At 36.8% G+C, this 21,777-nt stretch overlaps 1 protein-coding gene across 4 annotated transcripts in view; it reads left to right on the top strand.

The window, feature by feature from the left end:
• The window catches only part of TTBK2 (tau tubulin kinase 2), a 73,718-nt gene that overhangs the window by 5,160 nt on the left and 46,781 nt on the right, over positions 1-21,777 (top strand). For all 4 annotated transcript variants that reach the window (XM_081967617.1, XM_081967618.1, XM_081967619.1 and 1 more), the window contains exons 2-3: positions 5,411-5,570; positions 13,146-13,293. In XM_081967617.1, the coding sequence (XP_081823743.1) occupies positions 5,502-5,570; positions 13,146-13,293 (217 nt within the window). In that variant the 5' untranslated portion in view covers positions 5,411-5,501. The remainder of the gene's footprint in view (positions 1-5,410; positions 5,571-13,145; positions 13,294-21,777) is intronic.

Below are 21,777 nucleotides of genomic sequence, written 5' to 3'. Positions count from 1 at the left end.
TCTTTATTTCTGTAGTTTAGGCTTAAAGTGATCTCAGACACATGTTTGGTAAATTCATTTTTGATCTTCCTCTACCAAATTTAAGGTTAGCTTGTGCTATTGCATCTCCCAAAGCTCCTCAGTAAACCAGACATGATTGAAATTATATAATTATGCCATCTATGCACTACAATGTAATTAAAAATTTAAAAATGGATAAATATAAGAAGATAGTAGTTAAAATTAGGCAGCAAAACAGGCAGGATTCATAGCAAGGAGATAATTAACAAAGATATGCTTAAGATTCTTCTGAAAATACTATAAAAAAATAACACAATTGACAGGGGAGGGGTTTCAAGAATGTTGGACTGGCACCAAGAAGGCCCCGGTCTAGTTAATTTTAAATGGGCTTATAAAACCATCTTTTCTATGGAATCTATTTCCCACAAACAAAATTTGGAGTGAGCCATTCCTTAGGTAAAGGGCCTCAAGCCATACAGATATTTATATATGATGATAAGCATTTTGAGTTTTGCATGAAAAATAATCAGGACTCAATTTAATCAAAATAAATGCTATATATATTTAGTGAATCCTGCTGATAGGCAACTGCCAGATTTTGAAACTGCTGAAATGTCTGCAATAGAATGCTAAATCATGCACAGATGGAAGTGAGGACTTCTAGCTATTGTACTAACCTGGCACTCAGGAACAGCGAAAGGTCTAAATCGCTTCCAAATTGCAGGGTTGATTTCTCAGAGAAAAAATACCCTACGATAGAAAATATCTATTCTAATTATTGAGAACCGCTGCACTACAAGACTTCAATTTCAAATCTGTAAACTAGATGACGAATAGCAATAATAGCAAAATAATTATGAAGTTTGGCATTTGTAACACAAATGGAAAAGACAAATTCAAACAGATATATTTTTAATACATGTTAGCAAAAAGTATAATTGGGTTAGAAACCTATTGTGAAAGCTACTTCTCGTGTGGTCAGATTCAGAAAGACTGAAACCCAATTAGTCCATTACTAAAACAAGACATACCGTAAGTAGAAATTGTTTCTCCTGTCAAAAAGAGAATAGCTACAAGACTCTTACACTGTTAGGCAGGAAAAAGGTGCAAGAAGATAAACCTTGATTCCATGATAAATATAACTTACATTTACTACATTCTTATTACTGGGATTTTTTGTAACTGGTTCGTTAGCTTTTTCACAATAAGCTTACTTATCAAAGCTTCTGTATTCTTTATCTGTTCCTACTTCCAAGTTAACTTGTCAAGAGAAGCCTGACATCTACTGTGTGTTCCTGACACAGAAGATAACAATTGTATTAGTCATTGTAGTAGATGTGATGGGAGTTTCTTAGTCTTCTATAAGTGCTTTAATATGCTTTAGATGCTTGGGATCAGAGGTGGGTTGCTTCCAGTTCGGCTCGGATCAGCCGAACCAGTAGTAGCAGCGTTGGGATGCTCCACCCAGACGGTTCTGTACATGCGTAGAAGTGTCCTGCTCCCACCTGAACCAGTAGTAAAAAAAATAGCCACCCTATATATAGTTCTTCTAACTATATACAAGATCTACAACTTGCTATAAATTGGTGGAGGATAAAGAAGTTGTATTTCAAAGTTCAATTTTTAATATTAACATTCAGGAGAAAGTTATGAAAATCATCATATAGCAACTGAGTATTTTGCCAGTTGGTAACTGCAAAATAACTGTAGAAGGTGATAATGTCTAGATGCCTTTTTTATAACTATGTTTCAACCATTATATATTTCATGGTTTTAATTGCATCTGTTTGCTGATAACTGTAGACTTGCTAACTCTCCTGAGTCAAAATAGTAACATTCTTTGGTTTGTTACACAGTAGCAGATGCCAAATGTCTGATTATGGAATAGAAAGTTATTGAAGTGCTGCGACCTGCATTGCTGACTTAGTATGAGCTCAACTCGAAGACACTTTACAGTACTTTATAAGCCACATTTAAGTATAATATGGTTTTTTTTAATTGTAGGAAAGACTGTAGGATGACTATTGATATAAATTGATAATAGTGCTGAAGAAAGCTTATTGAGTCTTGCAGAATTTTAGAAAAAATGAATTTGTGTCAGTATGGTATTTTTTCTTTCCAAATTTGGTTGTGTTTATGAATGAGAATCAGTGAGAGATTCTGTCAGAAACTGAAGTTGTTTTAATAGGTATAAACATATTGTTAATTATTACAGTAATATATTTAAGTATTACCTGTATTTTTAAAATATATGCTGAATTGTTACACTCTTTCATTTGAAAAGGAAGTGGGCCTGATAGCTGTAATATATGATTAGTTTAGATTGTAAATTAGTATCTTTGTTTATTTAAATCAGGGGTTTGTTCTACTTCCAGAAACAATTGCTTTTAAATTTGTGTTTTCCTGAAGTACTGAAGTATAATATTCCTTTGATTAGGAGCAAAAAATATTCAAGATAGTATGAAAGCCAGAAACAGATAACTTGGACAGGGTAAGATGAAAAGTCTGTAAAAAGAAAAAGATTTTCAGATGGTAAAATCTTACTAGAGTAGGGGCAGGGGCTTTCAATGGGCAAAGCTTCCTTTGAACTCTATTCAAAGCTATGGGTGGTTTACAAAAGAGATTTATTTCTGCCACCACTCTGTTTCATTCATGGAATTTTAGGGGGACCCAGATGTTGTCATCTGCTATTGTAATTTGCTTCTTTCATCTTTTCATAGAAAATGGTTAAGGTGGAGGGGGAAAAACTCTTACAAAGTTTTTTTGTGAATATACCATGGAAGAGCCTTTTCTATGTTCTTATCAATTGTATTTGAAATGTCTATAGAATGTATAGTGTCTTTCCCATTGTTATGAATGAAAGAATGTGCTCATTTGGAAGGAATAAAGATTTCAAAGATATAAGTGTCTGCATTAAGGGGATATGTTTTGCATTTGTGCTGCACAGTGAAGTCTGATTCCTTGCAAAAAAATTGGCTCCTCAGGAATTAAAAATAGCATTCACATGTTCTTTTTACCTAAGGGTTTATCTCAGCAGGTTATGCAAACATTGTTACCACAATCCTTATGTAATTAAGTATGTCTGATCATGGCTAGATTTGCATTTCCTCCATAATGTAAATGTTCTGTATAGTTGCAACAATTCTCTGAAATGTACTAAGTGCTAAATACAGAATCTTTGCATTTAAAGAGATCTGAAAATATACTTTCTATCTAATTATTGATGATTCTAATTTAATTTTTAATTTTTGATTTAATATTTTGTATGTTTCAGAGTAAACTACTATGAGACAAATATACATTTTAATAAAAATATAAATAACATGGAAGTTGTTAATATATAAACTCTACTTAGCTGCAGTAGCTATATCAGTATACAGAAACAAAGTTATGGCCCGAGCTATTTCAAACTCTGTTTGACAGGGATTAACTAATTCTTGATTAGTTTTGTACTTAACATATTTTCAGGTTTTGCAGGTTTCTTTTTGCCACAGAAATTCATTTCTGCAGGAAAAGATCAGAAAGACAGGTAGAGTTAGCATGCTTATTTTCATGGTAACAAATAACTGGCATGATGTCTAAACTGAATCAGTGTCTTGCCTAATTTCATCAAATGAATTATTAAGTTAGGCTTTAATAAGAGACTCGCTAGTTCATACCTTGGAATCTTAGTCATGCTTCATTACTGCTTTGTTCTCTCTATAGCTGCACATTACGATATGTATGTTGTGCTCTTTCAATTTTTGGCAGTTCCTTAATAGGATTTTTATTTTTATTTTTGGGGAACACTGAGTATTTGTGTACCTTAACTCTTTGAACAACTGCAACAGAAATATTTCTATCTAAACTATCATTAACAGGTTTTGTACAATTCAGTAGGGATAGCCAATCTGAGTTACAAGAGCTTGTTATTAGATGTCAAGAAAAAGATACAGGCAGCTCTTTGCTATTTTCTAGCAGTTGTCAACTCAAAAAGGATGTTCTGGTATTTATTTATTAAATTGATATGCTTACTCAGAAGTGACCAATCTTATAGCACTAAGTCAATGGCACTTTGTTCAAGATTGGCTAATGTATGTTTGTAGCCTTTTAGGATAATAGATGCACATGAGAAGCCATAGGATTCTAATTTTTCATATATTTGCCTGACACCAGGAAAACTGGGAACTATCAGGTATAATTAAAGGGACCAAGCTGGATGGGGAAAAAAAGAAGCTTAAGACAATATGAAAGAATGGGAATCCAGGTGGAAGTTTCTATTTTGAGTAGGCTGCAATGAAGCATTACATTTGAAATGCAGTGGGGTACTTAGAAGAACTCAGCAACCTAGAGTAAACTCTTTTTGAGGAGGATAATGTAATGGTCCAACTGGTCTTCCAAGAGGAACTGAGCTCAGCTCTTTGGTCAAGAAGGCTTTGAGCGCTATGGATGTGTGCTGAACTCCTTCAAGGAAGTAGAAGGATTGTAGAGCTGAAGCGGTTTTCTCTGTATTTAAGATGACATAGTTGGCTTGGAATTTCCATGCTGATGTCATGGAAAAATGACTCTTGGTGTTTGAAGATCTTGACCATTCTGTTCAGCCACCAGATATGTGTGGCTTAGGTCTCTTGTCAAATACCATGACCTTGGTTTTTGAGCAGTTAATTTCTAGCAGCTCTCCTTGATAGTACTCAGCAAGTGTATAAAGTGTTCACTTTGGGCCAATGTGCCTGTTTTGATAGAGGGAGAGATTGATTGTTCAATTTGTTTCTGAATGGAATAAAAAGGAGGGGAACTAGAGTGCACCCTTGTTTCATACCTCGTTTGGCTTACCATCTTGTAAATTTGAGTAGCAATACTTTCCTTTGTATTTGCTTTGTTGCCCTATTCTGTTTGTTGTGTAGTTTTTTAGAAAAAAGAAACAAGCTACTATATAATGTATTGTGGCAATGAACAAAAAAATTACACAAGAAGCACAATCCACTATATTTATAATGTAAAGCAAAGTCATTGTTAAGGTTTCTGCTTGAATATGGAGCTAATACTGAAATACTAGAAGTAGTTCAAGAATTGTATTGATGCATATAAAACAGTGCATTCAGAAACATCCTGGTGTTTATTTTTTATGAGTTTTCTTCAATCTTTCCACAAAATGTTGTGCAAGATTTTATTCTTTTGCAGAATCTTTTTTATTTTATACATCTTTTAGAATATACAAAGGACAAAAAACTGTTAGTTGCCCTCACATTCATAATCAAATATATTAAGGTATTTTGTTTCTGCAACTTAATTACTATTGAAATTTGCTGTCTATCTTTGTTCAACTTTGTATAATTGGAAAATAACCTAGTTAAAATAAAATTAAAAACATTTCTTTTTTGGCCATGATTTTATTAGCCTGGTTTCATATACAGCTGTTTTGTTTCTATAGACTCTGCTTAAATGGAAGCCACGTCTGGGAACTTGATGGTCTCTACTGACATAGGCTTTGCATAGCCACTGTACCACCCCCAGAAATTGCAATGAGTGGAGGAGGGGAACAGCCGGATATTCTTACTGTGGGGATATTGGTAAAGGAAAGATGGAAAGTGGTAAGTATGTAATAGTTTTACTGATTTTTTTCAGATGTTTGGTTATATAACATTCAATCAAATAAAAAGAAATCAAAATGTCATATATATAATTTAAGAGCGCAGACATAGCTATAAACTGCAAGATGGGAGAAGACTGTGCATTACATCCTTCTTAAATACGGTATTGAGCAGCGTGATAAATAAATAATCAGGTTATGGCTTACCTAATATGATGACTGCAAAGAAATAATGAAAATATAATAATATTATCAATGCTTTTCAGGAATGGATTCCTATATGTTACAGCTGGTTAGCTGCTTTAACAGTCAGTGTTCTGCCCCCCGCTCTTTTCCTGGGTTCTTGTGTAGTTGAAAACTTCACTGTTCCTCCTTTTCTGTTATTCTTACATGATATTTTAAAAATGTTCTGTATAATAATAGTTCTGCCTTTATTAGACTAGTATGATACAATTTTGTAAGCATTCTTTGCTAGTCCAAGTTAACCTCTTTTCCCTTTTTATGTTTGGAATTAACTGTCTAAACACAATCTCCTTGATGTCTGCAGAGGTTTCCTTGGTTTTTTTTAGTTAATGTACAAATAATCCCCCCCCTCTCTTTGTTTCTTTCACATGCATACACACTCATTCATAGGAGGAAGCTGAAAAATCCAGCAGGGGTTAAATGAGTGGAGAGAAGGGCAGTAGGAGGAGCATGTATTTGAGTGAATGGATCTGTGTGTGTCTGAGTGAGACAGGATATAAAGGAAAAGATGCAATACGTATTTTTGAGAGAAAATGATGGGTGCTTGTAGTCCTGCTTGGGCAAGAGGTTTTTTTATGTATAATGGGAAATTATTTCAAATGTATGTACACAACAGGATATTCTCTTTTAGAGTAAGTAGCATTATATATAAAGATTAGAAAAGAAGTAAGAAATTATAAACCAAATAAAGGCATTAGGTAAAAAAAGATATAGTGTATAGGTAAATCTAGTTTATACCAACTTTTTATCTGTCTATTTTTAACTCTACCACTTCCACACAAGATTTCATGTGCTATTTCTCTCCTTTATTTTATTGTTTTGTGGTATAATAAGATGTGAGAATAGGGTGGCATATCCAGAACAAGCCAACAGGATTTTTCTGCACTACAGTCAGGAGGCAGAGAGAGGAATGAGAAATACCTGCCAGAAGAATATTTTAGCAATTAGCAATGACACAGCTAAAGCATATTCAATAAAATGCAGTATCTTTTGTCAGAACTACTGGATCCTACACATATTCATCAAATGATAATTACTTATTCTTTGTGTAAAATTAATAAGTTTCAGAAAGGCAAGTCATCATCAGTAAAGAGTCTAGGGAGGACGAATGGCTGAAGATACAATAGCTGTTGGAAAGGACAAAAAAGCCAAAAGATAATGATGTGCATCTTAGTTATATTCAGTCTGAGGTAATGGGAAGACATCCAACATAAAACAATTACAAGACAGTCTGTCATGGCTGACTATACGTCCAAAAATTGATAGACTTGAGTATAAACCAGTGGTGGGTTATGACCGGTACACCACGGTACCGCGTGCATGCGTACCGGTGCCTGCTGGAAACACCAGGTACCGTTCTGGTACAGTGCTCCAGAAGGCCCATCTGCCCGTTCTCCTTACCGGTATTTGAAGTTTTCGGGCTTCCGCGCATGCACATGGGGCATACAGCGCTTGCATGACGCTCTGCCAAGCAGCTGGAGCATCACAGAGCATCGTGGGTGGTACGTACGCATGCGTGCACTGCGTGCATTCATGTGGTAGACCCCCGGCCACCGTACCGGTTGCACCGGGATCCGGAACCCACCACTGGTATAAACATCATAATAATTATAATAAAAGACTGAATATGAATCCGAATACTCAATACTCAAGGGAAGAGTATGAAGGATAAACAAAATAAGTTCTAGGATTGATCTCTGAGGGATAAATGTAATGAGGAGAAATTCCCAAGGCTAAAAATCTAACATGCAACATTGCAAACAATGAGAAGGAAGGGGGAAAAAAAGCAATAAAGGACCCAGTCAGTGTTATCCGGGATCATAATGTTGATAGCTTTTTCTAAATGGTCAAGTGTATTAAATACTGCTGTCAGTTAAAAAAAAGTCTGGCACCAAGGTAAAGGACATTTTGGGCACCAAAATATCATTTAGAATTTAAGAATGTGCTATCTCAGTTGAATGGCCTGCTTGATGTCTTGCTTGATATGCATTGAGAAGGCCATTAGAATACAAGTGAAGAATCAGTTGTGAGAAGGGAACTCTTCCAAAGATATCCCAAAGATGCTTTTTCTGGAGACAACTGGACTTCCTTGTTTTTTCTTTGAAGACGTGGCTCACCTAAGTAGTGTTTCTGGTTCCTGTAATCTGCATTTTTTTTCTCTGGAAATCCATTCCTACTCCCACACCATTCAAAGGGTGTTCATCCCAAATTGTATAGCTGAAAATCTGTAGAGAGTCTCAGTCATCCAGGTCATGGTTGTCCCAAAGGTACTTTTTCGTGAGGCAACTGGACTTTCTTGTTTTTTCTTTGAAGACGTTTCACTTCTCATCCTTCTTCATCTCTGAAGAAATATTTCTTGGTGGAGAAATATCTGTTTCCTGTATCAATGGAGTATATAACAGGATTGCTGAGCACTACAGCCAAATGGACACATTTTCAGTACTTGTCTCACAGGGGAATGAGTGCTACATCTAGAGAGTTTTTTATAAGATTACAGCAAGATGGGATTCTCCCTTAGCAGCAACAGCAATCTGATAGCAGCGGATGGTAATAGACAAGTGATTTGCTTTCCCCCTTAATTTAAGGGTCCCAGAGCAGAGAATATTTTTATTTTTTAAAGTTTTTATTAAAGTTTACTATGGTATAAAATACAAATGGGAATAAAGATTTTAAAGAGGAGAAAGGAATGCAAGGTAGAAAGAATTTAGAAAAGCAATGAGTTCTGACTCTTTGGTGTAGTAGAATACAGTTGCAAATTCAGCTTTTTGCTTTATAGTTCTAGTAGATATAAGAATACAAGTAGATACATTTCTATAACTGCAAAAGTAAATTAGTCATCAAAAATCAGAGTTTCATCTTTTTTCTGTTTTGAGCATAAAGGCCAGAAGCAGTTTCCATGTGGAAACAAAACTGGATGAAGTTCTTCTCTTTAATTAAACAGGTAGCTTTGCCCATCTCCATCAATTTCATCACTTTTCCCATCCATTCTTCCACTTGGGGATTGTTACTGTCTACATATATAATAACAAAGTTCAAAATTTTTCATATTCTTTATTCAATAGCCCTAAAAGGAAAAGTTTATGTTTCATTTTTTTTAGTTGTTTTAAGAACCTTCTGAATTAAGACAAAAAAATCTGAACCCAATATATCTTTGCTTTGTCATAAGATAAAAAGTATCTTCTTTACATTTACAACAAATATTTGAGACATCTTTATACCTCAAATAAAATAAATTTAATAAATAAGTACATTTACATATTTTTCTTAATATTTTTATATTTAGTCAATCAGGTGGAATCATTTTAATCTGTTAATGAATTAAAGTCTTTTAATTAAAATTTTACCTATAGTTTTATATTAATTATTTTATTTTAATGCTGTTGTTTCTTCTAAAACAAGTCCAGAGGTATTACATGTTCTTGAAAGTAATGGACAACATTTTAGAAAAGATATTCTTCTTTCTGTGGTATGAAAGCTGTTTCTAGAATTATAGCTTTTGCAATGGGTGCCTGTTATTTAACAATCAAGAAAAATCAATGCAATATAATAATAATACAATAGCAGAGTTGGAAGTGACCTTGGAGGTCTTCTAGTCCAACCCCCTGCCTAGGCAGGAAATCCTATACCATTTCAGACAAATGGCTATCCAACATCATCTTAAAGATTTCCAGTGTTGGGGCATTCACAATTTCTGGAGGCAAGCTGTTCCACTGATTAATTGTTCTAACTGTCAGGAAATTTCTCCCCAGTTCTAAGTTGCTTCTCTCCTTGATTAGTTTCCACCCATTGCTTCTTGTTCTACTCTCAGGTGCCTTGGAGAATAGTTTGACTCCCTCTTCTTTGTGGCAACCCTGAGATATTGGAACACTGCTATCATGTCTCCCCTAGTCCTTCTTTTCATTAAACTAGACATACCCAGTTCCTGCAACCGTTCTTCATATGTTTTAGTCTCCAGTCCCCTAATCATCATCCTTGTTGCTCTTCTCTGCACTCTTTCTAGAGTCTCCACATCTTTTCTACATCATAGCGACCAAAACTGAATGCCGTATTCCAAGTGTAGCCTTACCAAGGCATTATAAAGTGGTATTAACACTTCACGTGATCTTGATTCTATCCCTCTGTTTATGTAGCCTAGAACTGTGTTGGCTTTTTTGGCAGCTGCTGCACACTGCTGGCTCATATTTAAATGGTTGTCTCCTAGGTCTCCAAGATCCCTCTCACAGTTACTACTATTGAGCAAGGTACCACCTATACTGTACCTGTGCATTCCATTTTTGTTGCCTAAATGTAGAACCTTACTCTTTTCACCATTGAATTTCATTTTATTAGATAGTGCCCAATGTTCAAGTTTGTCAAGATCCTTCTGTATCTTAAACCTATCCGGAGTATTGGCTATTCCTGCCAGCTTGGTGTCATCTGCAAATGTGATGAGTTCCCCATTTATTCCCTCATCCAAATTATTGATGAAGATGTTGAAGAGTACTAAGCCTAAAACAGAACCTTGGGGTACTCCACTGCATACTTCCCTTCATGTAGATGCAGTTCCATTGAGGACTACACGTTGAGTGCGGTTGGTCAGCCAGTTATGAATCCATCTGATGTTGATGCTGTCTAACCCACATTTTTCTACTTTATCTAGTAGTATGTTATGGTTTATTTAAATGCCTTACTGAAGTCCAAGTAAATTATATCGACGGCATTTCTCTGGCCCACTAATTTTGTCACTTTGTTAAAGAATACAATAAGATTAGTCTGGCATGATCTGTTTTTGACAAACCCATGTTGGCTTTTAGCTATTACTTTGTTTACTTCTGGGTGTTCGCTAATTCGTTGCTTGATTATCTTTTCCAGAATCTTTCCTGGTATTGAGGTCAGGCTGATAGGTCTGTAGTTTCCTGGATCTGTTTTTTTCCCTTTTTTGAAGATGGGAACCACATCACCTCTTCTACAATTCTCTGGCAGTTCCCCGGTGTTCCAGGATCTCTGAAAGATATAGTTTAGTGGTTCTGAGATCTCGTCCGCCAATTCCTTCAGAACCCGGGGGTGTAATCAATCCAGTCCTGGTGATTTGAACTCATCTAGGGTAGACAGGTGTTCGCTTACTATTTTCTTCCCTATTTCAATTTGTATTCCTAATCTGATTTTTGTGGTGCTGTTTTTGATAGGTTGGACTGTTTTATCTCTTTGTGTAAAGACAGATGCAAAAAATGAATTAAATAGTTCTGCTTTCTCCCTGTTGCTTGTCACCTTCTTGCCACTTTCTCCCAGCAATGGACCAATTGTTTCTGTAATTTTTTTCTTGTTTTTAACATGTTGGAAGAAGCTTTTTTTGTTATTTTTTACTTTTGTGGCAAGCCTTTCTTCATTGTGAGCCTTAACTTTCCTCATTTCATCTTTACAGGCTCAGGCTATTTGCTGATATTCTGCCTTAGTTTTGTCCCCCTCTTTCCACTTTTTAGACTTATCTTTTTTGTCTTTCAATTTGTCAGAGAGTTCTTTATGCAGCCATGCTGATTTCTTTGCGGAGCTGTTATTTTTCTTCTTCATTGTTATTTTGCTAGACTGGGCTTTTGTAATCTCATTTTTCAAAATTTCCTGAGCTTCTTGAGTTGTTTTCCCTTTGAGGATTCTCATCCATGGAATTCTTCCCAAGCTCTAAGTTTATTGAAATTAGCTCTCCTAAAGTCCAAGACTCTAGTTTGACTTTGCTGTACTACTTGTGTTTGCATAATGTTGAATTCCAATATTGCATGGTCACTTGCCCTCAGGGTTCCTGTGGCTTCAACACCTTCTATCATTTCTTCTCCATTAGTGATAATTAAGTCCAATATGGCTGATCCCCTTGTTCCCTTCTTTCCATTAGTGAAAATTAAGTCCAATATGGCTGATCCCCTTGTTCCCTTCTCTACTTTTTGAGAAACAAAGTTGTCTGCTAGGTTTGTTAGGAACCTGTTGGATCTTCCACTTGGAGCAGCGTTTGTTTCCCAGTTGATGTCAGGGTAGTTAAAATCCCCCATTACTATTGTGGTGTGCTTCCTACATACCTTAGTTAGCTGACTAGCAAAAAGTTCATCTACTTCCTCTGCTTGGTTGGGTGGCCTGTAGTATATTCCTATGGCAATGTCATCCCCCCCCAACCTTTAATATTGATCCAAATGCATTCAAAATAATTCTCATCATTGTTGTGCTCTATTTCTGTAGAGATGTAGTTATTTCATATATATATATATAGCACAACTCCACCTCTTTTATTTGGTCTATTTCTTTTAAATAATTTGAATCCTTCTAACTGTATGTTCCATTTGTGGGTTTCATCCCACCAAGTTTCTGTAATGGGAACAATATCGTATCTGCCCTCATTTACTTGAATTTCTAATTCATCCTGTTTATTCCTCATACTTTGTGCATTGGTGTATAGACATTTGAGTCCATTTTGATTGACCCTGTGTTATACCTGACTGCCCCTATTTTCTTGCCACTTGTATGATTCATGCACATGGTACGGCACTCACTATTAAATGCTTGGTTTTGCTTGACAGCGGGAGTGATAATCTTACCCGCACAAACATCTATGTTACATACACTGATAACCCTATGAATTTTAGATTGCTGGGGACAGAAATGTTCTGTATCAATTAATTATCTGTCCCCGCTGTTCAGTTTAAATGTTTATCCAGAAAATCTGTGAATTTAATGCCAAGTAACTCAGTCCCTTTCTTGGATGGGTACAAACCATCTCTTTTGTATAGTTTTTCATTGGACCAGCTGCAGACATCATGACTAATAAAACCAAAGTCTTCCCTTTTACACCACTCCTTTAGCCACACATTAAACTGCTACACGCTGGCCCTTCCTTTTTTTGTTTTGCATTGGATTAAGTCTACATATGAAACATATTTCCAATTAAAATCTTATATATAATCGGCAAAGATTTATTTTAAATGGATGATAATCCTATTTTAGTACATTTTTCTAGCAGTCTTATACTTTGCATGATTCTAGCTTTGTAACTGATGGGGAATATGAAAATTCTGGATGTTAATATCTTGATTGTAACAGTACTATCGTGGTGTTTTTTAATTTTCTGAAACAATTGCTAATATACAGCCAACAATGTTATTTTAGAATTTCTATTATTTTGCCTATATTATTTTTAATAATATTATTATTATTATTATTTATTTTTCAGCGATAATAAAAAATAAGTGTACTTAATATAACAGTACAGTTTAAATACATTTAGTAATTAGACAATATTCTAAGTTTATATTAGGTAACACAAAAACTGTAATTTTAAAATAATGCACTAGATTTATAGTCTTATTTATTACAGATAAAGAAGATTGGAGGTGGAGGATTTGGAGAAATTTACGATGCAATGGACATACTTACTCGAGAGAATGTTGCACTGAAGGTCGAGTCAGCGCAGCAGCCAAAGCAAGTTCTGAAAATGGAAGTGGCTGTGTTGAAAAAACTGCAAGGTAAGATGAACAAAGATCTGTATACTGTGGTTGCTAAGCCTCTGACACACGTTGCTAATGTATAGCAATTGTCCTATTGTTTTGAAAATCAAAACGGTGGGACAACCTTGAAATATCAGGAAAAGGTCTGAGTATGAATAAGATATTCATTGGTCACGTGGCAGCCAAATTTAACAAATAAACAGCATTTCTGAATGCAATTCTGTGCTATCAGAAAGCTTATTGAGTTCAGTAAGGCTTCATTACACATCAGTATGTTAATGAATGTAACTTTAGTTGCATGTTGAGATTAAAAATAAGAACTTTAAATTTACATTGACTCTAATAATGACTTAAATGTCTTAGTTTATATGCATGAATGAAAAATGACAACATTCATGTTTTTAAGTATTAATAGTTAGAAATTGTGAATGCAGAATGTGCTTATTTTGAGTTTTGAAGATAACTTCAAATAGGAAGTTAATAGGAAACTAGGTGTTGTTTAAAATCTTGGAAAAACAAATGTATTCCTCCTTACTCTTATTATCCACAGATTTCCTTTCAGCTGCTCCCCCAGCCCGCCTTAATCATTACAGGCTCCACTTTATATCACATTTCCATTAAAAATCAGTTATTGGGAACACAGGGAACCCTTTATCCTTTGCTTTTCTATCTATTTTTAATATGGAAATAGTTTCAGGATTTGTCAGGACTCAGAAACTGGCTCAAACCTTGTTAATTGTTGGATGGAAGACCTGCATGGAATAATATAGCTGTAGGTTTGATGAGAGGTAAAAGAAGCCAAATGTCAAACCAAACAACATAGACCTGTCCATGAATAGTCACGTTTGATGGATGTTTTAGCTTTATATTGTAAATATCTTTTACTGTATTTATAGTCGGTTATCTGTGAGTGAGAAAGACAGACAGATTGGCTTTAATGCTGGGTTTGAACATCTGATAACTTGATGTCTTATGCATACTTTAAGACTTTATGTAAAGAAATAAAATGCTAGTATGAATCTTGAATACATCCCAGCATTTGCTTTCTTATTATGGAAAAAAATTCATTTTTAAAATCTTCCATAAATTGATCTGTTCTCTGTTTATGGTTGTTTATTTTAGGAACTTTTTGTATGAGAGAGGGCTGAAAGCTTTTAAGGCTTTAAATTGTGCCAGATTGCTTCTATCATAGAACTGATGACTTTAGGCATGTTGGATATTCCATTACACATTCTTGAAACTGGATGAAGGAAGATGAGAAGGATGAACTCATCACTCTCCAGCTGTCTATCTTTTATGATACAAATGCTGTATCTGTAAAAGAGAACTTACAATGTGCTTAGCAACTGGGGAGCCTGGCCAGTAGGGTATGATCACAAAGATAAGTCTGGCAAGTGTGAGTTTACCTGTCTATTACTATGTTGAAAAAAATATTCCAATAAAATGACTATTACAGAAGTGGAAAAAAGAAATCAGAGCCAGAATTATTCTTTCTCAACAAGGCTTTATGGTGTAGTAACAAATTTTGATGCTGTCCAGCAGATTAATGGTCATGAAAGGATATAATTGTTTGAATTTTGATATTGTTTGGATTCTTGTTCTTTAGTTGCTTCTTACTTATTTGTTTTATTGATTTGCTTTTGAATTATTATCTTTTATCTTTCAGTTATATTATGAGTTGCCCAGAGTCATTGAAGTTGGGTGGCACCTAAATCAAATAAATGCAAATTAAATTAAAATGTTGGTGATATATTGTTTACTTTGTAGTACATTTCGCTCAACATTTACACATTTTTCTTATGTAATATTTTTCTATCCTTTCATGACACTTGTTTGCATCTGCTAGATATAGAATTTTGCAAGTTATACCTAAATATCAAGCAACTAGATATGAGCTTCAAATTCTTCCTTTAGTTTTCAATTAGCCTTCTAGATTTAATTGCTTCAAAACGTAAGCTATTTGTGTTCCTTACCCAGAATATTTAGTTCTAATCGTCATATGAATTCTGACTATGATTCATTTTGACTCTTTTTAGGATGTCTTGCTGGTTTTCATCTACAGGCATTTAAAGTCACAGGATTAGATTTTGATATAGTGGTAATTCCCTTACTATGTCATTATTTGCCAATATTTTGCAGTGTTATGGATAAAAAACAGTGTTGCTTCCAAACCAGTTCTGGTTCATTCAGTGGAATAAGCAAAGTTCATATTCTTCATTGTTGTGTTTGTGCATAATTCAGAATCATTCAATGTAAAATATAATTTTTATCATTCTTATATCAGTTTTTGAGACTGTTTCCAGAATTTAAGACTGAGAGGTTTTGCTCAGGATCTCTTCTTGTTTGGAATCATTAATGTTTGTAAGTATTTACAACAAGTGTCTGCAGAGACACCTTGACAAGAGAAGTTGATCCCTGTAACCAGTTGGTATTAGGGTAAGGTGACCAGACGTCCCGCTTTTGGCGGGACAGTCACAATTTTTAACAATTTGTTCTGCGTCCCGCAGCATTTTTTAAAAGTCCTGATTTTTTGAAAGAATGCACCAAAAGCGGGACGTCTGGTCACCTTAGGGTAAGGTTAGCATGGGCGCGGGGGTGGGGACGGCGGCAGGAGCTTACGCGGCACAGCTGGTCTTCTAGGACCTCCTAGGGGCCGGCTGCGCCGCTCAAACTACCGTCAGTCGCCCCGTATTCAGCAAAGCAAGCACAGGGAAGTCCTTTGCAGGCGGCTAGAACTGGCCGCCCACAAAGGACCTCCACAGACTTGCTTTGATGAGCACGGGACGACTGACGGTAGTTTGCGTAGTTTGAGGTGAAGCCGCCAAAGCTCCCGCCGCCACCGGAATAACTGCTGCCACCACCTCCTCCTCCTCCAACAGCACTGCTAGATTTGCCGCCTGGCGCTGCGGCTGAGGTGAAGCCGCCAAAGCTCCCACCGATGCCCCCGCCCATGGCAGTGGTGGCGGTGCCTCCCACTCCGCTCGGAGCACCTGAGCTGGGCCCCACATTACCCCTGCTGCCTCCTCCTCTGCCGCCGTGCTTTTGAGGAGCCATGAGGCCTTTTTTTCCCCTGCGGAGTGGGAGCTGTATGGCAGGTGCGAACCGACCACGGGAGGGGAAAAGGGCGCCGGACCCCTGGCAAAGGTGAGGTGGCAAGGAGGAACCCGACGGCGGCGCCATTGCGGGAGCCAGTAGGAAGGCGGCGGAGGGGGCAGGAGCAGGAAAAATAAGGCTTCATGGCTCTTCAAAAGCACGGTGGCAGAGGAGGCGGTGGCAAGGATAATGTGGGGCCCAGCTCAGGTGCTCCGAGCGGAGGGGAAGGCACCGCCACTGCTGCTAAGGGCGGGGATGCTGGCAGGAGCTTTGGCGGCTTCACCTCAGCCGCAGCGCCGGGCAGCAAATGCGGTGGTGCTGTTGGAGGAGGAGGAGGCGGCAGCAGTTATTCTGGTGGTGGCAGGGGCTCATTGGCATCTTCAGCAGCGTCCCTGCCCTCAGTGAAAAAAACGAAGATGGAGCAGATCCAGGCTGATGACTTCGCCGCAGCTGCCAGGTCCGGACGGAGGTAGCCAGAGCGGCGTCGACGCGAAAGAGAAACATAACTTGAGGAATTCTGGGAGTTGAAGTCCACAAGTCTTAAAAGCTGTCAAGTTTGAACACCCCTGGTTAGGGTTGCAAGGATCTTGTAACTTGACAGCTTTAAGACTTGCACACTTCAATGCCAGACTTCCTGAGCCAACATGACTGGAGGAGGAATTCTGGGAGTTGAAGTCCACAAGTCTTAAAAGCTGTCAAGTTTGAACACCCCTGGGGGTTTTTTTCTAAAAGGTTAGGGGTGCAAAGGTCTTGTAATTTGACAGCTTTAAGACTTGCGCGCTTCAAATGCCAGAGTTTCTGAGCCAACATTTTGGTTGCTAAGCAGGAGCGTTGTGAAGTGATACTGATATTATATAACACTTTTAATTAAGTGGGTACCTTGAATAAACATAACTTTGAGTTTCAAATAATACTGATTTCGTTGTTGTCTTAGGTGACATCTGTGAAAAAAATTCAGGTGCTCAGGCATGAAAACGTGCCGCTCAAACACTATACTTTTCTGCTCACAACTGAAAAAAAATTAGAGGGAACATTGGACCTTGGAGGTCTTCTAGTCGAACCCCCTGCTCAGGCAGGAAACCCCACACCACTTAAGACAAATGGTTGTCCAATCTCTTCTTAAAAACGTCCAGTCTAGGAACATTTACAACTTCTGGTGGCAAGTCGTTCCACTAGTTAATTGTTTTTTTAAAAAAAATATTACAATACTATTTTTGCGTTCTATGAAAATTTTTGTTGCTCCATATAGACCAAATTTTTAATCAAGACCCCCCCCCCCCCCGGTCAATGGTGTCGCACTTTACCAATGTTAAAATCTGGTCACCTTATATTAGGGGGAGCATATTTAATTGCTGGTACAACTCTGTCTTTGTAAGTCTTCTTTTAAGTAAAGAGAATGGGCAGTTGCCCCACATTTGACTTCTTTAATTTATAGTCCTCCTATGATATGACAGACTGGAGGAGTATACATTAATCTAAGTCAAAGCTTGTGCTGTTTCAAATACATTTTCACTCCACACCTATCGGATTTAGATATTCTCATGTCATAATGAATATAACATGACCTATCCATAACCTGGTTAAGTATGTCATCTGAACATGGTAATTGTATATTTCTCTTAAGGCTAAGTTTTAAACCAGTCTGATAATATTTTTCCTATTTTCCTCTTAAATCATAAGTTTTGAATTGAACTGTTGAGGAGAGGAAGATTTGGATAAGTATGAGAAAATAAATATTCCCAGAAAAGTTGTTGGACAATATAAGATGATGGCTAAACAGTGTCTTGGTTCAAGAGACTGAGACATTAACATCTCTATATTCTGCCTTATAGTGAATATCATGTTTTTAGGATAAGGTATCTTTCAAAACCCTGTGCTTTCTCAACCTAAAGATGTAGTGATTCTATTATCTGGCTGTATTAATTCTTACAGTAAGTTCTTAAATAGATTCTGCATTTTTCTGTCTATAGAAAAGTGTCAAATAGGGTCAAGAGCTTTTTTAACTATAGAATTAAGAGCAAAAAGGAATAAAGCTAAGGGATTATATAGATTGGTCACAAACAAGTGTGGAAAAATAGTTCTTTGGATGAGAGTTAAATCTCTTGCAGTGAATTTCTACAGAATTTAGACATTCATTTCTGGAGGGAGCATATTACAGAGGAGAGGAGCAACAGCACAGAAGATTTATTCTTTGACCCACCAGTTGAAATTCTTTAACTGATGGGGTCCATAATATACCAGTAGGTAAGATATTCCCCTAAATCATAGCCACCAGCAAAAATACTGTTTTTTTCTGGCTCATCAGGTTCTTGCCCTGCAAGTTCTCTCAAATGGACCATGATTCAGTTTCCTTTCCTACTATTGCTTTGCAAGGGAAGGTAGCTGGGCATGTAGCAAAAAAGATGTAGGAGGAACAAATTGAAAGGTGATATCAGAAACAGTCCTTCTTCCTTTTTGACTTCTATTCATTATTCTAACTGTGTTTCATTTTTACCTTTGCTGCCCTGTTTTGTAAGTAAAAGCTATTATATCTGTAGCTGACCAACAACAGAGGAATAATTATTATATCTGATACTGAGGGAATGAAGCAGGAGTAGCCTGGTTGAACAGTGTCTTCTGGCTCTCCCCATTAGTGTCCACAAACTGTTTGATCTAATTTCACTTAATTATATGAAGCTAATTTCACTCTTTTCCAGTAGATCAGGTGTGTCCAACACCTGGGCTGTGGCCCACTACTGGCCCACAGTCTATTTGCAACCAAGCCACACAAGTGGTAGGCTGGCACACACACACGTGCACGGAGCTAGACTCATGTGAGTGGCAGGCTGATGCACATGTGTGTGCAGCTTGAGTTGTGCGACCGGTGGGCAGGTACACATGTGCATGGGCAGCTCAACTTGCAGTCAAGCAGTATCTGCCTGCCTGCCTGCCTGCCGCTGACGTGGCCTGGTTCCCCTATCCTCCTGCCAGCTGGGTAACCAAACTGCAACGATTGAGGACCACTGCTTTAGGAAGTCATGCAAAATTCAGTGTTCAGCTTTTTTTTTTTTTTTTTGCAAAACTACTGCATTTTAATAATGTGATTTTTCACATACTAAATTTTCAGAGAATTGGGACATCGGGTTCAACATACAAAAAATATCAGCCTCCATGTTCACATTGTGGTTACATGAATAAGGTTTACGGCAGTCCAGTTTTGGCAGCATATTTTCAGACTGTTCAGAAGCTGCATGTAGCCACTAACCCACAGGCTTCATATTATAAAGTATGTAATGAGAAAAGAATGGAAAATATTTATCTTGTGCTTTATAGTTAAGTTATACCTAGAGTATCTAAAGCAGGTCCTCCTCATTGGGTAAATTGCTTCTTTTTCAGTTTTTGTAGTATCTTTGTTAAGATATAGTGGTTTGGTCGGGTGGAGGAAAGTTAAGAAAGAGATTCAGTGTTCTTGAGTTAATGAATACACAGCAGTAAATATTCATAATGAGAAACCTTTGCATCCTTCAATTTTTTTCAATATTTGTGTAATTCAAATTGCATTGGAATATAGTTTCCTCCTACGTCTATTTTTTTTAATTGATATCATCACTCTAACAGCTTACATTTATGTTTGTAATAAATGTTTTCATTATGCTGTAAGCAATAATTTTGGAAATAGTATTAGTTGAGAAAATGGCATAGGGAAAAAAAATCTATTCTCAGCAACACCGGTACAGAATTGCAAGTGGTCCTCGATTGTTCAATGTTATGACGCTTGGAAAGAGTCTATAAAGCACTTCAGAATAACAGAGTTGGAAGGAACATTGGAGGTCTTCCAGTCAAACTCCCTGTTCAGGCAGGAAATCTTATACCATTTCAGACAAATAGTTGTCCAGTCTCTTCTTAAAAACCTCCAGTGTTGGAGCACCCACAATTTCTGGAGGCTGCCATAAAATGTCCCGTTTCCTACAGTCATGTGATTGTGATCTCAGTAATTGGCAACCTGTTTGAACTTATGATCAGTTGCCAAGTGTCCTGCAATCAGGTGAGAAAGTCAGTGGGGAAGCCGGCAGGTTCTGTTACAAGCTCCTACCTCCTGCTGCAGGTTTTTCCTTCCCCTCCATGCACATTCAAAATCTAGCCAGTATGACATTTTTATTAATTTTAATATAATTAGATTATAGATGTGATTTATGCTGCGTACTGTACTCTTGAATAATGTCTATGGATATTCTCCGTCATCCAGGACATGATTGTCCCAAATATGCTTTTTCAAGAGGCAAATACCAAAATACCTTTGGTACCCTTTAAGAATATTAAAAATCTTAATTGATCCAAAAGCAGCATCCTAATTATTAGTGGGTGGGATATACAAAACATGTGATATCCTAATTAGAGTAGCTATGCTGGTTTCCTGTTTAAAATCCTAGTAATCTTTAAACTTCTTAATATTTTAGGATTGCGATTAGAGTCTTTTGCTTTTTTCCATTCTAGCCTGTTGACATCATCTTTGGAATCCTTTCTGTATGACTCAATAACCTCTGAAATCTATTTGCCCATGATTAGAAAGAGGGTCTTTTGAGGGCCTAGATCAAAACTCTGAAACCTCTTCTCTTGGTAAAGACTTTCCTTTTAGGGAGGCCTTTTAGTGTGTAATCTCATCTGGTGGCTTTTTAAAAAAAAGTATCTCAAGACTTAAGTATTTTTTAAACTGGTTATTTGTTGATGTTTTAATAGTTATTAAATAGGAACTACCTAGAAATCTATGGAGGATAAATAAAATGAAAATATTTTAAGTAAGAACAAGCTGCTTAATTTAGAAGCCCAAACAATAGGTCAGAAATTATCTTAAGAGCAACAATGAATAAATTGTCTTCCATATCTTAGTCTGTTCGCCACTGCTGAATTCTTTTTCCTTAGTAATTTTTGCATCACTTTGTTTGGTGGGACACTGAGAAGGCCCTGTAAATAGTAGTAGGTAGTAGATTTGGGTAGGAATATACAGAGAAAGGTATGTTTCAGGTAGCCCAGACCTCAGGCATTTAAAAAGTTAAAGGTTAAGGCGTTTGACTAGTAGCCAATCAAATGGATAGCATACAGTATGTACAGTTAAAATATTACTTTTTTAGTCTTTCAAACGTATTCAGAAACAATTGCAGTTTTTGAACAATTTGTAAAAGCTCTTCTGCATATAATACATTGCTATTTTCAAATAACAGAAAGCTATTTGAACATGGGCATTTTTGAACGGATTGTAATCACGGTGACTTACTCTCTAGTCACCTCAAGAATGGGATATTGCAATGCACACAACTTGGACCTGCCCTTGAAAAACCACTTGGAAGCTACAGCTGGTCTAGATTGCATCAGCACAGGCAGTAATGGATATGACATGGTATGCCTGTGTGACACCACTTCCTCTGCAAGCTG

The sequence above is a fragment of the Natrix helvetica genome (assembly GCF_964273705.1).
Source record: "Natrix helvetica genome assembly, chromosome: 1".
Classification (NCBI taxonomy): Eukaryota; Metazoa; Chordata; class Lepidosauria; order Squamata; family Natricidae; genus Natrix; species Natrix helvetica.
This window is presented reverse-complemented; position numbering and strand designations above follow the sequence as displayed.